The 26,314-nt window shown below is 41.1% G+C and overlaps 1 protein-coding gene across 7 annotated transcripts; it reads right to left on the reverse strand.

Annotated features, from left to right (window-relative positions):
* Positions 1 to 4,784: 4,784 nt before the first annotated feature.
* Positions 4,785 to 26,227, reverse strand: TBX19 (T-box transcription factor 19). 7 transcript variants are annotated; one of them, XM_048940575.1, is made up of 9 exons: positions 25,145 to 26,227; positions 21,639 to 24,288; positions 15,917 to 16,181; positions 13,943 to 14,077; positions 13,094 to 13,155; positions 12,084 to 12,145; positions 11,267 to 11,455; positions 10,472 to 10,604; positions 4,785 to 8,426 (listed from the first exon to the last, which is right to left on the reverse strand). In XM_048940575.1, the coding sequence occupies exons 2-9, from the start codon at positions 21,833 to 21,835 to the stop codon at positions 8,189 to 8,191; spliced, it is 1,281 nt and encodes a 426-aa protein (XP_048796532.1). In that variant the 5' UTR covers positions 21,836 to 24,288; positions 25,145 to 26,227; the 3' UTR covers positions 4,785 to 8,188. The 7 variants fall into 7 exon arrangements, with proteins under 7 accessions (XP_048796532.1, XP_048796542.1, XP_048796521.1 ...); XM_048940585.1 differs by having other exon boundaries at positions 21,639 to 21,865; positions 24,259 to 26,227; XM_048940564.1 differs by having other exon boundaries at positions 21,639 to 22,281; positions 24,259 to 26,227.
* Between the last annotated feature and the right edge of the window lie 87 nt (positions 26,228 to 26,314).

The following is a 26,314-nucleotide window of genomic DNA, read 5'->3' on the forward strand; positions in this document are numbered from 1 at the left end:
ATAGAAACAGAAGCAGCTTTTTCAGAGTGTTTTTTTTTTTTTCTTTTAAATATACACATACATCATATGATAAATGTATGTATCTGTGTACATCAGAATTACAGAAAATGATTTACTAAGTGAATTTTGCAATAAGTTTTAAACTATTCTTACCAACTTTGCTGGAAGGAAAAAGGAAACAATTGTGTATTTCTAACAGACCTAATACTCGTTTAGGTTAGGTGTCTTTCCTTTCCCATACCCTCTACTAAAAAAATGATTATCTAGAAAATTCAAAATTAAGACAGAAAGCAAGTTACAAGTCTGGCTGAAAATGACAGAAGACAACTCAATTTTAGAAGTTCAGAACCCTTAAAATCAATTTTATTTCTTTTTAAGCCTTCTATTTTGAAATTCAGAGTAAGCTGAACGACTGGCATGCAGACATCATTCCAAACATCTCATTCAAGCAATGCTTGGGCCGCTCCAAAAATATTTAAAAATATGAGTGAAGATGAGCCTTCCCTGAAAAAATTAAAAAACAGACAAGCAAAAAGCCCTGACATTTTATAATAGCAGCAACAACGAACACTGGGCATAAGAACCCTTGCCTCTTTCCACGCATACGCAGCTAATTTATCATATTATCAGCATATGCAGTTTTAAGCCAAAACAGCTATTCATCATTGCATTTGTGACTAAAAGCCCTGTTTTCCCCAAAATGCAATTAAGAACTGCAGCAAAAGCACAGGGAGAGACTGCTCTGATTCAGAAGAGTTCACAGCATGAGCAGACAGGACAAACAAGACATGTCTCAGCAGAGGTGAAACATTAGATGGACTTATCCTCTCTTCTCCTGGGTCCCCCAGACACTCAGCAATGCTCAACAGCTGCCACTGTTGTGAGGAATAACCTCTCCAGAGTGCAGAGGAGGACAATAAAATAGCTTTTTCCTAAGGATGATCCCCCCTCTCGCCAAAGTTTTAACTAGACGTACAGCACAAACATGAACTTCAACCAATGCCCTGCCATCAGAGCTGTGTTTAGTGTCATCATTCTGAGCACTGAAGTGCAATACCTGTAACTGAGATAAAACCACGCACATTTGAAGCCATTTAGTACAGTACCAAGGCTGCATTGCAGAATCTCTCCTTCTTCAGAAAGGAGCAGGTAAATGGCTGTGGAGATTAGATTGCTATAAACTTCAGAGGCTGCAGGTCTGGCGCTGCTTTCTAGGGTGTGCAGGGCTGTGATGCCAACAGGTCCCAGCACCAGCCCAGTCAGCACCATGCCATAAGATAACCCAGCTCCAGGAAAGCCAAACAATTCAGGAATAGAGCTGGGGCAGCTGCACTCCTCAATATAATCCAAACACAGGCTGAACATCCAGGCCAACCTTAAATGCATCCCTTGGGCCTGAGGGCAAGGATGTGGGTGGAGAACTCAATAAGATCGATCATTAAGGCTTATTAATACAAATCTGACAAAACCAAGAGTGACAGCACACAATCTTGGTTTAAATAAGGGCTTTTGTTAATATGTCATCATCGGAAAGTTACTTTTTATATTTTGTAGACTTTGTGTCTCTGAAAAGCAACAGAGATGCTGGAATAAAAGTAGAGGATATAATTAAAGCAGCCAGCAAGCACCTGGAAGGTTCAATCCCTCATTCTTTTGCTAAGAACGGGAACACCTGTGACACCAGTCACTGACTGTGCTTCTAGTATTTGGGGCTCCTGCACAATTGATTTTGTGCAATCTGCAAAGCCCCCAGACCCAGCCCAGCCCTCTCAGCAGCTCTCAACATAGCCCAAGTTTCAGATTTACAACGAAAGTAACCATAAGGTAAACTGTATGGGAGTTCTCCTTGATTTTTCACAAAGCAACCTGGAAAGAAATCTTTACATCTATGCCATTGCAGAGGTGCGTTTTGGCTCCTTCAGATTTCTGGAGCACTTTTAAAGATTTTCTGTAGCATCATCCAGCACTATAGATTACTTAAAAGGACTACTTCCATCTTGGAGATGTTTTGTGTTTTAGGAATATCAGTAACGTCTTATTCAGAGTTTGGCTCTGAAGGTCTGTGAACACAAGAACATAGTACTACAACTGGAGAAAAACGTACTAATACTCAAAGCTCTGTAATTGTTATGAATAATAGCATGCCAAAAGACCCCATTGGGACAGAACTTCATTTTGCTGGTGCTGTACATACACACAGTAGGAGGAGGAATTTCTGCCTCAGATCTCTTTAGATCTGCTACAGATATTTAGGAGAAAGACAAAATGCCCACTTACAGGAGATGTCTAACACCAACATCATGGCCCTTGAAACAAAAAACAAAACACACAGGCACTTGACCTATGAGCCTGCAAGTCATTCATGTGAAGTTCTACAGAACACCTATGAAAACTGAAGGAATTTCATTCAGATAATTCATATCCTAGCATATATTACTATTCCTCTGCCAATTCCTCATTTAAAAACTGAGCATCCCCTTCAACTCAGCATAAAAGCACTCATACTGCATGCTTCAGTAACATCCCCAGTAAGAGATTTTCAAATCGTTCAGTAAGTGCTGACATCTCTGTGGTAGGGATTATTTATTGTTGCTTCAGGCTTAGCAGACTGCGACACACCATAGGACAAAACAGTGGTGTTATTCACCATAGGTGAAACCAGAGTGTTTTATTTAGCAGGATTAATTTTAATGCATGTACTTAACTACTAAAGGAGAGAGACTTACATAAGGATCCTTTCTACCTGTATTTCTGACTTCCTTCAAAATACTTCCACTGATCAACATGCCTTCAAATATCCTCAACTAACTCTCCTGTATAGGGGACATGGCTTTGTGCTACATACTATGTGGCTAAAATACAAATACGGTTACATTCACTCAGTTGTTAGTACTTATGTTAACAGCAGACAAACTGAAACACAGAACCCAAAGTGCTGCATGATTTACCCAACAATGAGTATTCAGATCTGACTTCAGGACAAAACCACAGCTGTGAGCTGAATCGAAAGCCCAGAACCCACCCTCAACATTGCTGAACAGTAGAGCTTAAGTTTAAACTAATAGAAATGTTTTGCTATGTTACAAAATACCTTTATTTTTTTCTTCTGAGTTTTTAAAGTACGTCCAGCTTTATCATCAACTTTTCTTTCCCCATTTTTGCATTTGCTACATTGCAGCCAACAAAGGCACAGAGAATTGATATCTCTTAACAGAACAGATCCAAAAAACAGGTGATAACAGAAATACTGGCAGCTAAGCCTAGCCTTCTGGATGCTACCAAGTCACCTTCTCAGATTCAGAGGAAGTGACAATGCTTTTTTTATACTAGTAGGACAGTGGCAATTGACCTGGTACTCAGAGAACTGCTATACCCAAAGAAAATTTGCAATTCTTCCAGTTATAGATCAAATCCTGTAACAAAATGAAAAGCACAGCAACAGCAGCATAGTTACAGAGTCCTAGGCTATAACAAGTAAGAATATACTCAAATGCAGCAGCTGTAAACACAAAAACAAAGGAAAAAAAATCCACTTACCCTTAGAGGACCTCAGGTACGCAGGGAGCTCCAACAAGATACCCTTATCTCCACTGCCAACCCTTATATGAGGTCTAGAAAGGGGTGGATCCTGACTCCACCCCATCCAGACAATCAAGTGCACTGCTTGCACCTGAGTTCCCCTGGGTTGGCCCTGCCTTCCTACCAGGTGTTTAATCATTGTTTCAAGCTGTGACCTAGCATTTCTGCCACACATCCTAAAGCAGAAGTAATTTGCAGGGTAAGCTCTGCAAAATCATTGTGTTTCAGACTCAAGCAATGATTCATGTTTGCAAAAGCAGTTCAAGTTTGTTTTGAACACAAAGCTTTGGATACTTCAGAAATGCAGGATGCTGAAACATCAAGTCCAGATCGCAGGGACCATTACAGTATTGTGAGAGCCCACACTGGGAGAGGAAGAGGAAAGAAAGAAGAAAACAGACATTAATGAAGGAAGGTATACTTAACTTGCAATTTACAACTGTTCTCCAGGAAGAAAGCATGCACAATATGACTGAAAAAACACCTTGAAGAAGAAAAAAAATCAAGGCAAGAACTGAGGCAGTCTGTGGCATACAGCATATGTTTTGTGAACCTCTTTTTGATAGGAAAAGGCATGGATGGATGGAAGTCATGCAGGAGATTTCAGCACAGAGCACCCCTCTGCCTCAGGTTCTGAGACAACGACCCAGAAGAGTGCAGAAGGCACTTCTGAACTTTGCATTTGCAAAAGCAGTCTACAGATGCGCCCTTGACTGGAAAGTGTTTTGGGAGCCAGTTTGTGTCATTTTCATTTGTGCTGTTCACTACGAATCTGGCTTATCTGTGCCCAGTAGCAGAGGGCTTTTTCCCTGCTTGTTTGCCACATGCCTAGTCAAACACCCAAGCCTTCTCAAAAAGCCTGTTTTGTTACTACAGCGCTATGCACCTGGAAAAAATGAGCAGTCATCCTAAAGCATCTCTGCAGCAGGCATAACATCCTGGCTGAACAATCTCCCAGATGCCTGAAAGTTTGTGAACCTGAGCTCTTGATGATCCCTGATCATTTGCGCTCCTCTTAAGGGCCTTAAAAAGCACGTGCTGTATTATGATGCCAGCTTCTTCTCTCATGACTGCCCTCCCCAGTCTTCATTTACATAACTCAATTCCTGGTGCCTGTAACTCAGCACATAAGCAAGAATGTTCCTAATACTGTGTCAGTAAAACTGCAGAGAAAAGAGGGAAGGGGGGGGGGGGGGGGAGAAAAATAACAGGCTATGAAACTTTCTAAACAAAAGAGAAGCTGAAAATACCTCAGTTACAGACGGACAAAGTTGGGCAGACCAGCTGACCTCGGAGTGGCATGGGTTCCTGTGGAGGGAAGGTTTTGCAGCCCACTGAAGGGGGAACAGGGTACACTGAGGATGTGAGGCATGAAAACTCCTTCTGAGGAAGTTACTGCTGCTTGGTCTCCCCTGATGGATGGGAGCCCAGGGCTGGAAGCACCTCACCAAGAAGCATTTGAGCTGGAGACTTCAGTTGCTGGTACATGCATGATGTCTGGTCCTCTACCTGTCAGTGAGCAAAAGGACATTCCCTAAAAACTCCACAGTAGTGGACTGGAAAATTGGAAGCTGCATTGCTCTTCTGTTGGGGTATGGGCAGGAGCATAAGGTGGCACCCAGGGGATTCCTACTGGATGAGAGAGAAGGATGGAGAATTGGCAAGCAGAGGGTGAGGCACAGGAGGGGCCCCACTTGTGGCTTTTTAGGTTGAGGCCACATAGGCTGCCAGCTCACCTGCATCACAAAGAACCAGCTTTCCTCACAGGCTTAAAATGCAGGTTACTTGAGGAGCTGCAGCCACACTCATCTGTCCTATCGACTGCCTAAAATGGCGGCACCCCAGCAGGCGGAAGGGTGTGGCCTGCCTCAGTGCCACAGGTGTGTGCTCACTGGAGACTTGCAGAGAAGTGTCTGTCAGAATATACGAAAACAGGGAGCTCTTCCTTCTCTTTCTGCACTTTCAGTCATCGGGTAGAGCAGAAAGTGAAAGGTATCAGTCAGAAATGCTTGGCTATTTCTGATAGAAGCAGAGGTCTGTCCGACCCAAAATGGCGGTGTGCCATGAGGGGGATGGTTTATATTTGAAGGGCCTTCTTGCCCAGGGAGGAGAGTGCTGTGTGCACCCCAGCCGGCGGCTGCACGCAGGGCATGGCACTGTGCTGTGGAAATGAGACCTGCAAATTTACAGTGGCGTTTCTTCCTTGTTGACCGGTGGTAAAAGCTATCCCCAGTGCGACTACTGCTTCTTAGAAGCAAACCATCCCTTGCCAGAGCCCAGTTCTAAAAGCAGTTATCAAAGCAACAGTGTTTCGAGGCATTGGGCTGGTTTTATTTTGCTGTGCCTTTCCTCAGGCTAAACCAGACTCTGCAACGACAAAAACTTAGTTTGCTCCTCAGACGTCAGAACTTTCTGTGACACAAATCACGGCTGCTTTTACAGCAATAAGGAAATTGATTCTTCTGCCTGATCGTTCTGATCCTTTATCAGCCCTCTCAGTCCTCCTGCAGGGCTATCAGGAAAGCTAATTGGATTTTCTCCCAGGTTGTTTATTTGTGAAATAAAATTCCCGTTTGCATAACTAACTTCTTACGATCATTTATCTGTTACTGTAATGCAGTTCGAGGGAAAGCTAAGCAATTATCCAACCCATTAACCGTGAAGGAAGCGTAGCAAGTTGTGGCACACAGAAAAGTCGTCACTTGCCTTTTTTTAGCATCTATAGACATTTTAATGTAGACTCAGCACCTGCTGTGGGGATCCAAGCAGCCAGAAGAGGGTAGTATACGTTAATTAATCAGCTTCATCTGGTGGTAAAGCAGAGCTATTTGCGAGAGAAACATCTACTGACATTTCTGGCTGCAAGGTAGAGAAAGGCAATGCTGAGAAATTTGATAGAATTTGGAAAGGAAGATTTAAGTTAGAACTGTCAACAATTAGATTAATAGCAGGCTACAGAGCTTTTCACCTTCTGCTGTTAGCTCCTGTTTGAGCAACGCCTCTTTCAACAGAAATGCATGTCTGAAACAACTTCATGGCTTTGCTTTCAGCTAAGAACAGCACACATTACTAAAACTAATAGCATCTTAAGTGCGTTCTGGTGTAGTGCCTTGCCTGCAGTAAATCTAAAATGCCAGCTGGGGATGTCATGAAACTGCATAGCACTGAAAGAGCCTTGAGGGTATGATTCAGGCCTAAGAACTTGAAAAAACCCACCACCTTCACACATGCTGTCTGACATTGCATGGGGTTTCTGCAGTTGACAGAGACTCAGAAAGGAAAATGTACATCAGCATGGAGTACAAGGCAGGAGCATGGCTTATAATTCACATTAACATGTTTTACTGCTGCTCACTTCCTTTCTTAGTGCATAGCTCTTTTCATCCACTCTGTGGATGAAAGCAGTGAATGGGGATTGACTGAGGAAGTAAAGAAGGAATATCCGAGTGAGTAAGTTATTATTTGCTTTATACTATTAGTAGTTGGATATCGCTGACAGGATCAGACTTCTGCTGTGATAGATGTTGTACTCTCTCATGGGAAAGGAAAAGCAACAACCTGAAAAAGGAAGCTCTTCAACAAACAAACAAACAAAAGAACAAACAGAAAGTGAAAGGGAAAACAGGTACAAAAATATGAAATGCCATGCTTAAGATCATATGGCTAGTAATTGGCAGAGCAATAGAAGACTCCTGACAACGTGTTTCTGGTGGAGCTAATTTAAATTCTCTCAGAGGTTAGTAAGTAAAAATGATTGGTTTGCACATTTACACCTTGGAAATGCACTGAAACCGTAACACACCATTGATTCATATTTTATTAGTACTCTGCCTGAAGCAAAGTGGAAATGTAAGCTGATTTTTTTTTCTAGAATTACTTTCCCTCCGTCCTCTCAAAAATAACACATGCAGAAAACATCAGAACTTTTCATTTAACATTAGACTATAAATGCTAAACCAGACGCCCTTCACCTGCTGCTATAATGCAGCTGCTTTCTCAGCTTGAGCATTGTCCTTTATCCCTATAACACAGAAAGAGCACACAAGAGCTGAAGAAAGGAAAGGGACAGAGAATACCATATGCAAGCTGAATTAGGGTGTCAGACTAATCTCAACCCCTCTAAAAAGCTTAGTTTCAGGAAACCTTCATGTGACAAATTCAGAAAGCCTTTAAAGCAGCCCTGTCACTTCAAATCAATGGTTGCAAATTTGTCCACAATTTTCATGGACTTGGCTTTCAGTTTCAGAAAGGGCCCTTCTAAAACGACGTGCAAATATCCAGCTGCCATGTCTGCTTCGGTCAGTCCCATATCTCTGATCATTTTGATGTGAGGAAGGAGCAAAGCCAACTATAAAGATTCTTTCTGGATATCATTCTCAATAATGCAGGAAGGTTACAGTAATAAGCCAGTTCCCCTACGATTTCCCTCCTCTGCATTATGCATTTTGGTTTCTCTGGCATACAAGAGATACATTATGGAAAGTGATGCTTGATGGGGAGTATTCTGCGTACTCATCCCTGTTCTGAGCTCAGTTCCTGGGGATCCTTTGCCATTTGCCATTTGTTTCTCTCTTGTTTGGCTGAGCTTTCCTTTTGAGCTGCCTGTCCATTAAAAGGAGTGTGAGGACGTCCACGCAGAGTCGACAAGTCTGACTAGAGGGGCTTCCCCTTGTGTTTCCATGCTGCCAGACGCAGTTGCCTGCAGAGGGATTTGGACGGATGAAGATGTAGTTGGTAAGGGTACATTACCCCTTAAAAACATGCTTGAAGTGTTGCTGTTCACCTCACTTCCTGGGTTGGTGACACTTACAGCACTGTTGCTCACTGACCACAGGCAAGGGTAATGGCTGGAAAAAAAAAAAAGCAGTACAAATTGAATGACTTTTTCAAAACCTGCATAGGACTTACTTCTATGGTCAAATGCATTATCTGCTCAAAAGCTGGTATCCCAATCAAGTTGCTGAACTAGATCAGCTTTGCAGATCTTATGTGAAAAACACAAACAGCCATTATACTTGGTGACGCTGAAGATAGGCATGGAGAGAAACATGCAAATACATGTGATGCTTTAGGATTTGTGTTTGTTTGTTTGTTTGTTTCTTAATGAATGTTTATATTTTAAATAATTTCACCTGATTTTCCTGGCATCTAAAATAAGGAAATTCATGCATTTATTTGGGGAAAGGAGGGGAAAATACTTAATTGGTTTTATATGCCTAATAAGTTCTAGTCAATCCTAGAACTGATTACTGCCCTATTACCAATACTTCTATAATGCACCATGAATTAGCCTTTGTTATATCCCTGCAGTGGAGTAAGATCCTCATTTCATGCAAGAGAATACTGAGCAGCATGGAGAGAAAGACAGTTTGGCTTGAAAACTCTCACTGACCACAGACACCTGAGTTTCAAGATTCTGGCTTTCAAAAGTGCTAGGGAAAAATAAAGCTCCCATTGATTTTATCTGGGCAGAAGGTAATCAGCTTGTCAAAAGGATCTGTCTGGGAATCTTAAGTTGGGTACCTGGGACATGTTTTAAAATCTGGATGCTGATTGAAGCATGAAATAAAGTGTGAATTACCAGGGCAGGTACAGTCCTAATGTGAACAGGTGCAGAGATTTCTCCCACTCATCCACATCAGCCTGTGAAAGATTGTTTTTCATTTGGGTTATTTGACGTGAGCAGACATGAAGCATGGAGTGGCAGATCATGGGAAGCTTCTTATCTTTGCAGTGTGGCAACACCACTGTTGTTTCAGCATACGCTGAACAAGATTGAAAAGTTAAGGAGAAACAATCGCATCACACCAGGAATATCAGCCACTTTCTGTACTCTGAAGCATAAGAGAAAGCAGAGAAGCTGGAGACCATGGTGAGCCATGGTGGAATGAAAAGCCTTTAAAGCCTTTGACACTGTCCCCCACAACATCCTCATAGGGAAAAGCTGGCTGCCCATGGTTTGGATGGGCATATGATCTGCTGGGTGAAACACTGGCCATATTGCTCTCTTCAAATACCTGAAAGGTGCTTACAACAAGAGTTGGGTTGGTCTCTTCTCACTGGTAACAGGTGATAGGATGAGGGGAAATGGTCTCAAGTTGTGCCGGGGGAGGTTTAGCTTGGATATCAGGAATAACTTCTTTACAGAAAGAGTTGTTCAGCACTGCAATAGGCTCCCCAGGGAGGTGGTTGAGTCACCATCCCTGAATGTGTTTAAAAACCATTTGGATGTGGTGCTCAGGACATGATTTAGTGGAGGGTTGTAAGAGTTAGGGTAGTATGGCTAGGTTAGACATCCTAATTCTCATTCCTATACTGAATCTCACTTGTATTTCTTCCTAAGATTTTCTTTACTAGATCTTTTAGTAGTAAACAACAACAAAAAAAAAACAACACCCTTTTTATTCTTCAAGTCATTAACAAACCCAATCAATTCTATAGAGCCCAGTTATGATTAAACATTCCATGTGTTGTAAATTGAATATAAATAGCTCCATGATTTAAAAAAAAAAAAAAAAAGGCTAAAATTACAGAGGCAAGCTGACATCTGTACAATTTATTTTTTGAAACCTCTGGAATACATGTTTATCTGGCATATTGTTTATTAGATAAAATACTGGAGAGACTTAGCAAGTGTGCACACCTACTATAAGTGCTGTTTCTGTAGTATTTCACACTCATGTAGCATGGGCAAACTTTGCTGTCAGATAGGTCCTTCAGTTAAACAGTATCTCCACTTTACACATGGAAAATTGAGGTTGTGATTCACCTAAGGAAGACCGTGTATGTAGAGGAGGTGGGAATTGGTTAAGAAATCAGGCATGAATGGAACCTTATGGCAGTCCTACTAGCCTCAGTGCTCCTAATACCAGCAGCTTTCCTGTAACCTTACCTGGGCCCCGGGCTGGCAGCTCCCTTGGTGTGTGGCACGGAGAGCAAATTAGCATGTGGAGAGGATGGTAAAGTCCAGCTGTCATGTCCTGAGAATACCTGAAGATTATTGCTGGAGCTCTCCAAAATATTCACTTTGAAGGGGAAAAAAAAAACCAACAAATCCTCATGACATGCGTTTTTCCAAGGATGTTTTGATTAATGATGACTGCTATATTACTGGCAATGTTTTGGTACACATTTCTTTATAGGTTGAGTTTTCAGTTAAGTAGGATGCTTTGCTAAATTATAGCTAGCAAACAGATTACTTTATCCTTACTCCTGTTTCTGGTCAATTTCACATGATCAAAGTAGATCCAGTTTCTGTATCTCCACCCCCAGATCTAGAGAGCAGGTGGGACATGAAAGATCTCCTGGCAATATCAAAAAGCCCTCACCTCGAATCAACATCTGCCACATTCCTAAGGACTGCTCTGACTTGAGAGAGCAACTGTTTTGTGGCACATCACTAAAAAGAGGGCTTGTAATGGTTTGATACTTTTATATAACTGAGAGAAGGACTTTGAGCAAGATCATTCACTCTTATTTACAATTAGCAGTTACAATGCACCGAACAATTCTGTTCCACTTCTTCTGTTGCCTTAACCGTACCCTCTGCATTCAGTGTTCAGTGCAGATTGTCACAGCCACTCACACTGCTCTTCCCCAGTTTCAGCTTTCAATTGTTTTACTGCTTAGGGTTACCAAAGCAAGGGTCGGTCAGGGTGAATGTTTCCTGGAAGCAAAGCAGTTGTACCTGTAGGTGAATGATTTCTTTGCATGTAGGAAGGTGGGTATGGAGCAGCCCGATGCCCTCGCAGTGCTGAATATCGCTCACAGCCATGGGGAGTGTGTGGAGCTGGCAAAGGTAAAGGTGCAGTATACTGGTAATTAGAGCTTCCTGATGCACACACTGTATCTGGGTTGGAAATCAACCAGCCACCCACTTTGAAGGGAAAGACAAGAATATTATTGCACCGAAACATTGCAGTTCAATAAAGTAGCCAGGCTTCTTGCACACCAGTTGAGCCTCAGAAATATCAAACCCATGCCAAAACACTGCTTCATGGAGCAACTGACAAGCAGAAAACAACCCACCAAAAGAAAAAAGCCCACCAAAAAATCCCACCACTAAAAACAAGACCCGAAAACACACTAAGAGAAAACGTCACTAATGTCAAAGAACAAATGAAAGAAAAGCTGATCATCATTGGAATGAACACAACATCTCCCTCATTTAAATTTTTGTCCTGCTTAATGATGACAGTTTTATGGGGGACAAAAATACAGTTATAAATACAAAACAAGTGGAGAGAAAGCCCTTAAAATTCCATTTATAAATTTTTTTTCCTGGATTCTATTTACATCAAAAATTGGATCATATGAAAAATGATCCTTCTGCAGAAACTGATTTCCTACTGAAGTTATTTCAATCGTTATTTAGTTTAGACAGCCCTTTTGTGCAAAGGCAGTTCAAGGCTCAGTGAACTGCTGCTCTGATCCAGTTAAGCAGATCCCAGCTTCTCAGCATCTATCTACGCAAAATCTCCAGCTCACATGAACAAAAGCCTTACAGTGAGAGTATGTCATATGTTGACCTTCAGAGACTGCTTCTGGTGCATCCTTGGGATGGTTTCTGAAAGGGAAAACATCTAGCAGTAAAACTTCTAATTGCAAAATTAGCAAAGAAATTTTAAAAACTCAAAACTAGTCATGCACACACAAAAAGACTTTTCTGCACTCTGTCATGAAGGAAACAATTATGTTACACAGCATCCCGAGCCTGAAAAGCTAGGTCTAACTGCGGGACACCTGGGACTTCCTGCATCCCATTCAGTCTAAAGCAAGGCTCTGCCTCCTGCTTAGGGCCATGAGACAAAGGCAGCATTTGCCCTCTGCAACTGAGAATTGAGATACAGCAGCTCCAAGAGTGGAAAGGAAAGAAATAGTGATTCTCCTGCAGGCATATGGGAGACGTCATTTTAGAAGACGCAGCAGACCTGGACAAAATTTATTAGCAATGATGGATGGGAATTGATCATTTGGATGCCTCAGTGTGTTAGTACAGATGAAGTGAATCTTCATGAAATAATTAAGCCACAGTCCGTTTCTGGTGGCAGAAGCATCTCTACCATAGTGAGCACCTACAGGTTACTTTTAATAAATACATCATAGAGTATCACACAGGTTCAGCAATAGCAGTGTGTCTATGTTACCAGTAAAGCACAATTTCACTTTAACTATATGCTTTTTGAAGTATGCAGCATTTTTTTTCCCTGACCTATTGAATTATGGTATTCACTGGAGTCTAAGTACAATGTAGTGAACATATGAGGTGTACAACATCACTCATACCCATCTCATTTCATGTGTCCTTCTGTCTTGAAGAGACTACTCACCCACATTAGGACATCTCATGGTGACTATTATATAGTCTCCCCACTAGTTTCAGTGGGGTGACTCTAGATTTAAGACGATAGAAACAAGATTAAGTTATGTATAATTTATTTTTTCCATGGTGACATCACAGTTTTAAACCATATCAGCAACCAAATACTACTGGAGCTGAAAAAGATCAACTCACCTTTCTTTTGCATCCAGGAAGGCTTTGGCAAAGGGATTATACTTGATTTTGAGAGCTGTTATCTTGAGTTTACAGAAAACAAGGCACGTTAGTGAAGGCAACTTGGAATAGAGAGTTGAAACAACATCTTCCAGAGAAAACTAAGTGGAACTGCCATGGTTAGACAAACAAAATATATCCCCACGTATTGTTTTCCAGGAGTGGTTGGAGGGAGATTTGCTCTTTGCTTAGTGCTGTGTACTGATCAGTGCCACAGGCAGCACACCAAAAGGGGCAACTTAATTGTGTGGTCTAGTCTGGTAATTCCTGTGGGATTGTGAAGCCTTTTGAGAGAACTGAGAAGAGAAACAAATACAAATCAAATCAGCAGCCAAGAGATATGGCAGATGAGTGAACAATTGTCACAATCCAAATTATTCCTCAATTCCAATTTTAGAGTAGAAATTTTCCTTTAGAATGATATGTCTTTCCATAACTGTATGCATTTTAAGGAGGGGGAAGAACTACGATTATCATTAAAACTGTTGGTCATTACTATAGAAAGATATGTGAACTGACTGTAGGTTTTTTACATTAAGAGATTGGGATGCCAGGATAGATGGACCAATCTGGAATAGCAGTGGCAGAATATTAAGCTAAATCTGGCTTAGTACTGCAGCCAGACCTTGGACTGAATAGTTTTCAACTGCAGAAAGCAGACAGTATTAGACTGGGTGGAGCATTAAACTGCATGGGACTCGTAGTGAAATGGGGAAAGGACCAGTTTATACACGCTGATCTTGTAGTTAATAGGCTTCTAACATATATCTCATCAATGATACCCAAGAGTACAGCGTGGCATCTGCCTACCTCTTCATTTTGATAGGCAGTCACAGCTATGAACTGAGTCTCAGGGAAGGAACAGTTCATCACCATCCGGTGGGGGCCTCCTACACGAACTATATGTACTTGAGGCTCGTATTTATGCAGGGAGTTCAACATTATCTGCAGAAAACAAAACAGAAAGACCTCAGTGACACTCCGGTATCCATCCCGCAGCTGTTTTTTCATTCTTGCTCTATAATAGACCAGATTAACCCCCTCCAGTTTATTGTTATTGAAAGCAGAAGGGCAGGTGCCTTCCTAATTCCTGGCAAACTGCATTGAACAGAGTGGGCTTGGATTTAAAGATTTTGATACAGCAGCATATGTGTTAGTAGCCACAGCCTTCACACCACCGGGCTTCCACTGCACTAGAGGTTGTTCAGTCAGTTAAAGAGCAGTCTCTATTCTCCTGCTATCTGAAAGAGTCAGAATTATCATCACAGAAAACAAGGCCAGGATAGAGCAGAGGTAGTCACCTCTCATCTTTCTGGGCATGATATACCTAAACAAGCCTTGGCAAATGTCTCTACTCTAGCATTTAAAGCTGTGTATAATGGTTATTCTACAGAATACCTTCCTCAGGAAGCCTGTTTCATTACTTAATTATCTCTAATGCAACAAAACATATTTAAAATTAAGAAAAAAAATGTATTTTGGAAAGTGCTATTTGCATACATATAGATGGAATAGGGGCCAATAGCTGACTAACAGTGCTTTCTGCTAATACTTTCTAATAACACCACAAAAGGGGAAGCTGAAACACAGTGGAGATGTGGTTTACCTTAACACTGCTGCCAAAACTTAAAACAATTGTTTGCCATTTAGTTGACTTTTCTTTGGATTGTTTCTCCTTTAGGTTTTCCACCTTTCCTTTCTACTTTCTCCTTCTTCCCTTGCCCATATATAAGATCTTGTTCCTGTCTTTCCCATCAAGGTTTCTCTGACCTTCCAAACTGTCTTTTCGTTGTTCCTGTCCCTCTCTTTCTACAGTGCATACATTTAGACTTTTAACTTTTCTAAGGTCCTGGATGCAGGATTAGAATTTGCAAATTCAGATCCTATTTTATGTTACACAGTAAGTCCTGTGTGCCAACTCTATGTGTTACTTTATAAAAAGTCAGGTCATCTTTCTGTTCTTCAGTCTCTAAAAATTGAGATAATTTCCTACCTAATTAAGGCACTAGGCTTATGAAGGTACCTCACAAACCAAATGGAAATAATGGGTAGAGAACACACAAAATTTACACAGAAAAAAAAAATATTCTGGGCTGACAAGTATCATCCAACGTAGGAGTTTTGTACAAAAACAAGCAAACAAAAGGTCTTGTGCAATATTTTATCTTTAGATGCATCATCAAAAACAAAATATGAAGCAAAACTAATTTTCCTGTTTGCATTTTTAAGGGGTTCAAAGAGAAAGTCACTTATTTCTGGTACATGTGGTTTCTTTCCAAAGGCCAAAGCTGATTCAATAGAATATTGATAATTATCATGATGCAGAAGCAGACATAGTAATTATTTCATTTAGGAGCAGCCTTTTATTCTGCTATCTGACTCCTGCCAACATTCCACTTACACCAAACAACATGGGGGAACACAACAAAAACCTAATACCCGTGACCATTCTTTCCCCCTTCTCTGAAGTCCTATGTAAAAGAAAAAAAAAATAAAAAAAAACCAGCACACAAGACCAACTCTCAAAAGCCCCCTGATGATTAAGTAAACCACAGCACTCTGTTTCTCTTAACATCAAGAAGTCCATTAAAATCTGAAAGCGCCAATTAAGGCCTGTTTATTCCTGTTTACATGTGGCCTCCAGAGAATAATTGGCATCTGTGGGTGAAGAGGACTGTAAGGGCCTCTATAATTACATAAATGCACCCTTGATATTTCTTGATTGGTAGGTGCTTGCAATCGAAGCCAAGAGGTGTATGGGGAAACATCAGGCCATACCCATACCTGCCCACTCCCATTGAGCTTGTTGGTAAGTTTGACTTTGCTGAAGGAGATGGCGGCTTTCATCCAGTGGGCCCCAAAGTTGGGAGAATCTGGGTGGATGTAGACACAGCTGTGGTTTGGTGGCTCCGGTTTCCCAGCTGGCACCCATTCTCCATTGACGTACTTCCAGCGGTGGCCATCAGTCGGGGCAAAGTCTAACAGGAAAGAATACATGGCGTTGGGGTCCAAGCCTGATACGCTGATCTTCAAAACAGGGAACATGCGCCTGTTCAAGAAACAAAAAGGGGAGATACCATTAGAAACCGATTTTGAAAGGCTCGTCTTAGTGAGTTTGTGGCCGGCAACCCGCAGATTAGGTCAAGGAACATCCTCCCTCCCCATTTCTCTCTATATAGCTAGAGAAAAGTCTCCTAAAGTTTAATCCTTCTTTTTATTTTTAAAATTTTGGAAAAATACGTAATTGCTGAAGTAGGTACTCAGTTCTTGATCTAGATTTGTGAATGTGTTCTGTTTATGAACTGTGTATAGTGTCAGCAGCATCTATTGGATATGGACACGCTAAGTACCATCCTTAGGTCTGAGACAAGAGGGCGTGAACAGGATTGAACAGACTCAAACATGATCAAGAAGGTGAAGCCAAACCACAGATTAACTGCATTAATTATGGAATCCTGCAATAAATTGCTTTTTGGTGCTTTTATTTTCCTGCAGAACATTGTCCAGTGGCCAAGTTCTACTTTGTCTCGCTCTGTATATATCCTCTAAAATCATCTTGCCATTTAGGACATAATCCCAGGCAGATAACCACCACAAACAATATACAAAGATTTTTCTTCCTTCTTTGGAAGGGATGGTTCCATGGTCTCCGTGAGCTAAATGATTCACTTTCCTCTGACTCATTTCCTGTGGTTCATCTACTAAACTCCAGTATCTGTCACTTAAGTAACAGTTTCCAGGTAGCAGTACTCAAGTGCACTAATAATTTGGCTGCACTTACCTTGTGTAAAATTATTTATTTCCTGATTATTTACTTCATGATTAGTCAGGCATGACTTAACATTTAATAAAATGCCTTTTATCTCATCTTCCATCATCTTCCATATATTTCATTACCTTTTCCTTGAAAATACATCCTGAAGTCTTATTAAAGGGTATATTAAAGGCTATATTATGGGTATAATAAAAATTAGTTAGCTGAAACAGTTAACTGTAGTTTTTTCCCTTTTTTAAAAAGAAGTATTCTCATACTGTTCCACCATCAGTACCTTCATTTCCAGTTTGAGAAGTCTGGCCCTTGCTGACCAACCTGCCACTTGGCCATTCTTTCAGTCATCTGCTCCCTTCCTTCCATATTCTTCATCCTCATCAGTTTGATCACATTCTTACACTTACAGTTCTACCGTAGATGCAATGCTGTCCATTACTAAGGGCTCTAAACATGTATCATCCAGAATTCCCACCATCTTGTGCATATAAAATTAAAATACTGTCCTCATTTAGTTTTGGGAAAACACTTTGAAGCATCTTTGTCCTTGATTCCAATGCCCCCTTTTCTTAACTCCCATTTATTTATTATGCCTTCCTTTGTAAAGGAGATTTGCAGCAGTACACAGAGGTAGACTTTCATCAGTTTTCTTTCTGTTCCAATACTTGTGATTACAGCTTTGAATTGGCATCTCAGTGCCTGGACAAGTCTACAGCAATGGAATTAGTAGGGCTCTCACAGTTTCAGGAACTGGGAAAAGTAGCAGAACAGACATCTCCCATCAAAGATACCTTATTAATTATGTTTCTTAGGTATGTGGCATCATACACATCATTACATGGAGAATTATTGTAGTTACTCTATATCACCTCCTACTATGCTTATATAAACATGAGGTCTCCTGGCCCCAGAAACATCCACACTGACTCCTCCTGGAAACCAACAGTTTGCCACGTCTTTATGCATAGGACAGTAAGACTTCAAGCTTCTTTTCTCTAGAGATACAGAGATTAGTTACACCTCAGCCATTGTTTGAGGTCCATGGTCATGGTAGCTCTCTAGGCTTTGTTAGGCAGTAGTGCAAAATGTCCAAAATCCACTCTCTCCACTGACACCAAAAGGCCCCTGCGCTCATACTCTTCAGCAGGATTCACCTGCAGACTGCTGACCATCTCCTTTGCCTCTTACAACATCCTACTCCTTACCTTTCCAGACATACATTCAGCACCTCCTGCCCACTCTCTCTGATTTGAGGGAGTTTTTTCATTTAGTATGAGTACTTGGTGACTCAGTGCCAATGCAGCACTGAGAAAGATATGCTGAACCATGATCTTTCTAAGTAGAAGTTTAGCCAAGAATTTATTCACTACATTTAACACGTCTTTCTGACCAGATGCCCCCTTCTTTCAAATAGGAACATGACTAAAATTGTGGATGCACTGCACCCTGCACAGCCACGTCACCTGCAGCCCATCTTCAAAGTAACAGGCTTACATATTTAGCTGAAATTGAAACAGAGGGGAAAATTCATCCTGAAAAAATTTAATTTTGCTAGATTTCTCAGAACTATTTGTTAGTTATTCTGCACACAAAGCAAAATTCTCTGCCTTTCTACTTGAGAGGCTTGAGTTTATCCCCAGAAGAAGCAGATCAGCATCAACTCTAACCTCCTGTACCACATAAGTTACAGCGCTTTCCTGTATTAATCTTTGCCACACACACAATTAATCCCCAACTCATTTGGATCAGCATGTTTGATTGTACAGGCCTTAATGATGGAAGAATTACCACCTCACTTGTTTAGCAGATAAACGGCTTTACTGTTCAAATCGCATGCTGTAGCATGGCAAATGAAAATTTCCACAAATTTGTTTCAGTCAGAAGTGATTCCAGCGGTCAGGTAGGTGCACATGTGACCTCTGTTACTGCAATAGCTGAGTATTTCCATCTCTTCCATTTATTTAGAGAAGATCTGCTACAATTACTCCATGGTATGAAGCTTGAGTGGGAAGATGTTTGGTATCAAATCTGAATGTGTAGTAAAGACTAAAGTTGCTTTAACATCTAAGCCTTTCCCCACATCCCCTTCCATGTTTGCCTGCATTGACCCAGTACTGATTCTCCCCGCATATAAAGGGGAATAGAGGCTCTTTCCTGCCTCCGCACAGTAATGTGGATGTTTCAGAATACCGCTGAAATGGTATCAATGTTGTAAGAAAACTTGCTCAGTCAGCAAATGGGTTGTTTAAATGTTGAAATGCCAATACCATAAATCTGAGTAAAATAGGAGACTGATTCCAGCACCCTTTGCTGCATCCTTTGAGATACATCTTGTGATACAGCATGCAGTTTAATTTCACTGTATCTGCCCTATTAAAAACACATCCATCTTCCCTGTGTCCCTAGGTGTTTTGCTGTGGCAGGCGATTCATATAATGAAGCACAGTGCAGCTATGGAGAAGTATCTACATATTAACAGTGAAGGTGGTTCAGAACATTTTGGGACTCTCAGTACCAATTAGAGATGACTCAATCACAGCAGATAGAACTGTGCATGCTAGAAATTCACATCTGAGAATCGTATCAGACAGCCTTTCATTCTCCAGTACGTTCCTGCATCAAGTTTCAGTTTAATTTCTGAATTTTGCTAACGATATTTCCACACAAATTGCCCTTCATTTTCAAACACCCAAGCTCAGGCTGGCTTTTCCTGTTAATCTTAGAAAACAGTTCTCAAAAGTGCTCACATATCCTTCAAGAAGAATGTCTGAGTTGGTTCTATCGCTGTAAGCAGCAGCAGAATTAGATCAATGTTTTTTCTTTTGAGAATCCCTTTAGAGTCTGCCACTGAAGAGTTCTGAGTCTGGAAAAAAGCTCAGGATTTACAAGAAACTGTCCCAAGTTTGTCTCCTTTTGAAAAGCATGGAGTTGTTCCGAGGGTTTTGCAGCAGCCACTGTCTGTTCCATTTTCTCACTGTGCTGGCAAAAAAGACAGCCTTTTTTCTTCTTTTTTTTTTTTTGTAGTCATTAATGCTACAGAATCTTCATTATAAGGATTCATGCAGATTGCTAAAATACTCTTAAACAAATTTAGTCTGAGACTGCTATAGTTTGATCAGATAGAAAGAACGCGTACCTGCCCCCACTGGCACTAGCTTTAGGAAAAATAAGAGCCAGCTGATAAGGTCAGTGCTAAGTAACAATGAAGAAAAATAAATAAGCTTCCACGATCAAAATGTAACATTGGATATTCAAGTAATGATGGATTTTCATCCCAGCAGCAGCATAAAAAGATTATGTACATGCACTCACCTAGACATTTGAGAGAGAAAGAGCATCACCTGCAATCACAACATACGTTAGCACTGAGGAAAGAAACTGGAAAAAAAAAAATAACCCACAACCTGCTGGTAAGGCACAATCCTTTGTATCCATTTAATTAATTTGGTGCAAATTTATTCTCATCTTGATTACTTATGCTGACAAGGAATGTTTAAATCTACCTTACATTAAGTGAAAATCCACTCAGAAGTTTGCTTTAGCCCAACAGCAACTATAAACATTCAAATTAAACAAAAGCAACTTCTTGGTGTAAAGAAGAACAGAAGACAACATCGATCCTTATAGATTCCTAGGAATCAGAGTAGTGATAAGCAGCAATATTTTGGAAGCAGAACTGTTCTCTTAGTAGAAGAACCTTGCTGAGCTAGCAGACAAGATTCTTCCCCTCTTAATTGCTTTCCCTGACAGGCTGCAGGCAATAGTAATCTTTTCCACAAGTTCTGTTCAACCAAAATCTCTGCAAAACTGATGGAACTCACACCATGAGCGAAAAGCTTTTCTCTCATCTCTTAATCTTGCTCTCCCATGCAGATATTCCTTGTGAAAGAAACATCCGTGGAGGTAGAGGTGGGAGGAGATGGCAGAGGTGGCAAGGGTAGAGTAAGTACTACTGTAAACCTTAGTACTGCTGTACAGGAAAACTTTCCTCTAGTCATTACCTGGACTCTGTTGCCTTCCCCAGATCAGTGCAGAGCCTATCTGGAGAGCCAGTATCCAATTCAGAATTAACATTCTTTTCTCCGGGTTTTGCACTCAGCAAATAGAAAGATATGTGATCCCCTTATATCACAATTTGTTATCTTTTTAAAGCTCTGTATGTCAGCCAGTATTCTACGGTGCTTACTAAGTACACCAGCAACAACTACAGAATTGTGAGGCAGAGTTGTGGGACCACACAGATCTGGACGGCACATACAAGCCACAGAGCACAGCTGGATTGTACCCTTTTCTAGTACAGATTGTATGTGCAGACTGTTAACCTCCAAAGCCTGAGAAACAAGAACAGCAACGGGGAGATAACAGCACTGGTCTGCTTCTGAACAGTCCTTTGAGATCTACAGGTAGGAATGTGGTAATAAACATTAATGACTGGTAGCACAAGAAGCAGTCCAGAAGATTTTGAGAGATAGTGTCCACACCTTGGTGAAAGTTCCCTTTTTGTCAATACATTTCTCCAGCATGTTTCACAAGCAGGAATAAAGTGTGGCAGGAATGGCTTCACAGAAAGGAGCGGGGACACCCCAATTCTGTCCCTACCCTGCTTTTAGGGGCCCACACTGCTACATGCTCACTGCAGTTCTCTCTAGCCAATGCACACGCTACTTTCTATTACACCTCTTCACACCCCCCGGCTGTCACCCACCCTTAGCACACAGTGCTATGCAGATCACTCACCTGCCATTCTTGGTCACAATCATCTCGTTGGTGACTTCTCTGAATCTCTGCCAGAGGGTAGCATCCTCTAAGACAACCTGAAGCTGCTTCTCAGTGGGGTCACCTTTGTCTCTCCCTGCCCGGAGTTCACTCTCCACGACGCTGAGCAGCCTGGAGACGGTGCAGTCAGTGGGCTTTTTGCAACCCAGGTCTGCCATAATGACTTTACTGCCAGAAACTTGGGGTGGCTGTTAAAAGACAGAAATAGGAAGCTAAATCAAAAAGCAAGTCAGATCGTTGGGCACAGCCTGAGAAACGTGCCCTCCTCACTCTTTTGCCACTGACTAGCTCGTTCCTCTGGAAGTCCCAATGGGCAGTGACACCAGCGTGTGCAGGTTTATGCACACACTCCACACAAAAAAAAGGACTATCTCCTAATTACCTGTCAGACGGTCAGGTGGGTGGCAGGCTGATGACTCAATTGGCTGCCTTGAAAGAAGAGTCCTCCATCCAAATTAGCATGCTTTTATCTTTTTTCAACCTGAAGTGGGTCTAATTGTTCTGCTTGAGAACCAGGTTTCCATTAATGAAAATTATTTCATTTCCAGACTGAAACAATGCATGGAAATTGCATTCTCGCTGATGCGGACTCTAGCTGAAGGAGCTAGTAACAGTCAAGACAGTTAAACAGAGAAGACAGTCTTAAAGATAGAAGAGGATAGCCTTATTTTCACCCAGCATGTTGAATAAACGCATTAACTTCATTACTCAACAATCTCCAAGTTCCTAAATTAACATGTTAGATTGCAAAAGGAAAAAGTAGCATCCTTACACTCCACTGTTGATTCCTGCTCTGTCCATCCCTTGGACCCCAGTTTCATTCACAGAATGTCTGTGGCACCTTAAAGTACTTTTACTTCCTTCTGGATGCATTTCTAGGGACAGATCCCACACTTCTGAGGCTGGGTATAGACATAACTGTCTTGAGGCCTGGCACTGCTGACATACTCAAGGTCTGCTTCATCCAAAAGCTCCCTCATCATTCCTAAAACCGCCATTCCCTCTCCTCTCAGCCTGAGGCCTTATCTGGCAAGTCTCTTTGAACTGCATATACTTTCCACAAAGGACAGTTGTAAAAGAAGCCACTATTATACCAAGAAATCCATCAACTTCAGCAGTGAGACAGGGATCTGAGAAAACTGGGTCCAGTTCTGTGCTACAGAGTTAAGTGAAAGTTATGTGAATACCACTGATCCATAAACATTGGACTTTAGCACATAAGGCACTTGAGTGCCTAATTCCTCCGGATGCATTTAGCTCCAATAGCATCTGGGAAATTTCTGGTCTGTTAGACATGACATAGTCAGGGACTTGGCTATGAAAATGAACTTTGGGCATTTCTTTTTAGAGAAATATATTTTCTACCTACTTACTTAGAACTTTGTGTTTGTTTAACTCAAGAGCCCTTGTTGAATTTCTGTGCTTCCAGCTTTCTAAGCAATGAAATGATTTGGTTTGGGGCTCTACAGTGCACCACTGATGACATTTATACAGACAAGAAAGTGTCAGACAAACTATAAAACATGATTTAAATTAAATCCATCCTTTAACAAGGCTGAACTTATCTCGCAGCGCAAAAACCCACGAGGTATCATCTCCCTCACCAGCAACAGCCAGAGTTTGTAGGTACTATCTGTGTCATACAGCACCTTTTTTGGAAAGTAGTCCTACTAATCCCTCAACATTGAGCCAGAGTGAGGATACTGATTCCAAGTCCTCAAAACAGCACAGCTGCACGTGTGCAGCAACACGATGTTGTGCAGAACAAAGGAGACTTTAGGCGAGCACTCACTGCCCAGAATCTCAACACCACAGGAAGGGAAAGTCATGCAGCTGTGACGCATTTTTTGCATCTATAATCCCAATCATCCCAACTGGGAACTTTGCACTCTGACACATCTTCCTTCTTTCATCTTCCCAGTCTTTACATACCTTGTTTGAATAGTCAGCTCATAACATTTTAACTAGATTATCAGTCAACTCACCTTGTGAAAGGTGTCTGTCTGTACCAGGCCTAAGCAAATAGCAACTCCTAGTTACTAACCAGCCTCCTTTCACTGCTGAGCAAACGAAGAACGTACATTAAAATCTACAGGATATTTAGGTACTTTGAAGTGTGCCACTTGGCATCTGGAAAAATAATTGCTTATCAGGTAACATGGTGTAACACTGAATTACAAACACTGATTAGTGCTTGGGCTTTCTTTTTCAGATGCTCAAAAAGGAGAGAGAAGCTCTATCATTTTTCCCTGCACATGCCACACGAGATCAAATGGCACAGCAAACATTTAAGAGACCATGAAATAGTTGTGTTGCTTTCACAACATTACAAAATGTTAATAAAGGCGGGAATCAGAGCTACATGAAATATTGTACACTAGGAAGTTTTGGGGTTAATTTTTAATCAATAAGACTGGATTTTTACAGATTTGTTTTTTTTGTTTTGGTTTGGGTTTTTTTGTGACTGCAGGAGAGGCACAAAGGCATTTTCTTTGTAGTTTCAAATATTAAAACTTGCATCCTCCACAATGAAATGCACTGAGATACCAAAAGTGAGGTACACTTGGTTGCTTTCACTTACCACTTAAGATGCTTGGTCATCAAAAATTTTCTCATAGAAAGAAAGAAAGAAAGAAAAATCTCTTTTAAAATACTTCATTTTCACACGGTTTTAATTTTAAATTTATAACTTTGTTACTGTAGCTCAAGATACGTGCAACCTCAGTATTTTCCAAAGAGAGTAGTTACCTGTGGTTGGCTCATGGCATAGGCCAATTGCTGTTTTTGAGCATGGGGAAGGTATTTCAGCTTTAAGAGTTCGGGCTCTAAGAGCAATTGGTGATGCATGTAGCAGTATATTCACAAGGCGCATCTCACCACTGATGTATATTTACAGCCCAGAATTAGCCAAAGAAATAACAAATTTGCATGCATGCAAGAAAAGTCATCAGCTTAATATAACCATGGCACAGGTTTTACTCAAAAATACACATCCAGATCCATATGAATCCCACCTCACGCATTGGTCTTCATCACATCATACACTGGTCTGCCTTACATACAGGCAGTTGCCATGAGGAGGGGCTACAGGAGAGAAACCAAAGCAATAGATTCATAGACTTCATTGCTTATTGTTGACTTTTCATTTCTAGAAAATACTAAGGGTGGAATTCTTTATTACAAATAACTGGCCTGTTTTGGGGGACATCCTTTACATTTTAAATGCCTCCTTTGTTCACCTAAATAATAAACTTGAATACTTCCTAAACATTCCTTCTCCCTTCTCCCTTCTCGAGAGACAAATTTTTCCAAGTCTGCAGATGCTGAAAATGAGACACAAATGGATTAACATCACTGGGTACTCCTGGGACACTAAAAATAACCCATTCTCAGTTATCAGATGGGTTCTTTCTTAGCTGAAAGTCTTCCCGTACTTCATATTTGAAGGAAAAAGTAACTGCACTTACCAAGTAATAGAGTAACAAGGTGACTGATAGTCATTGCCACTAAAAGTAGGACACAGCGTGAATTTGTCCTCTTGCACTTGACATCTGTAGCTGTGCAATTAAACAAGTAGATGGGTATGGATGTCTCAGGAAGTAGGAAGACATTGAAAACTTCCTCTGGAGCCCCATGGAGAGAGCAAGGTGCTACTGACCAGGAAGCGGCCACCTTGTGGCTCACAGCCTCCCAGAACTAACCCCTTCTAGTCAAAAGTGCAAGTACAACACTTAGAGACATCTCTAGTCGTGTCCAGGATTTACCAATAAGAATTTAGCTACTCGTACTTTTAATTGCAGCAACAAGGAAACAGCAATGACAGAACAAACCTGAAACACTTACTGAAATTTATTCACCAAGTTTCAGCGGTAAAAAGCAAGTCGCCGGTTTTGACTTTCTAATTAAAATCATTTTAAAACCCATTCCTACCACCAGCTGGTGAGATACAGCAGAAGAAAAAAAATAGAGAAAAGGTAATTAAAGAGGCCCCTCCTTGCCTTGACACTGGATAGCTGTTTTTTGGCCTTTAGGTGCACGTTTCCAAAATAAGCCAAACCTTCACGATGCAGTGAAATCACAGAGAACAAGACTCACGCTTTCCATCCCCAGGGCTCTCAGTGGAGCACTCAAACAACCAACACCCCTGAACATTGAGTCCCAACAACACAGGGAAACGTAACCTCTATCACCATGACACTCCCAGGAAATCAACACCTATTGACGACCAAGGAATAATTACGAGAGGATAAAAAGACAGCTGCTTTCCCTCTGTTTTTAATCACAGATCCAGACCCTTAAGAGATTGATGGGTTATAAGAGACTTAGAGAAGATTAGCCTTTTCATTATTGCCGGGGTGGTGGAGAGGACAGTTTCAATAACTTCAGCCAGGTATGTTTTTAGCAGTTATTCAGTCACCCTGCTCAAGTAGCACCTCCCTGCCTGCTGTTACAACCAACATCAGCTCAGAAAGCATGGGAAGCTTTTCAGAGCAATTTTTCTTGTTTCTTAAAAAAAAAAAAATTCCTGATCTAGTCAGGCTGGTGATAAACATAAATGTATTACAAAAAAAAGTAACACGTGCAGTTTTGGGCACCACAAGATAAGAAGGACATAGAACCATTAGAAAGAGTGCAAA

This window comes from Lagopus muta, chromosome 1, assembly GCF_023343835.1.
Source record: "Lagopus muta isolate bLagMut1 chromosome 1, bLagMut1 primary, whole genome shotgun sequence".
In the NCBI taxonomy this organism is placed as follows: domain Eukaryota; kingdom Metazoa; phylum Chordata; class Aves; order Galliformes; family Phasianidae; genus Lagopus; species Lagopus muta.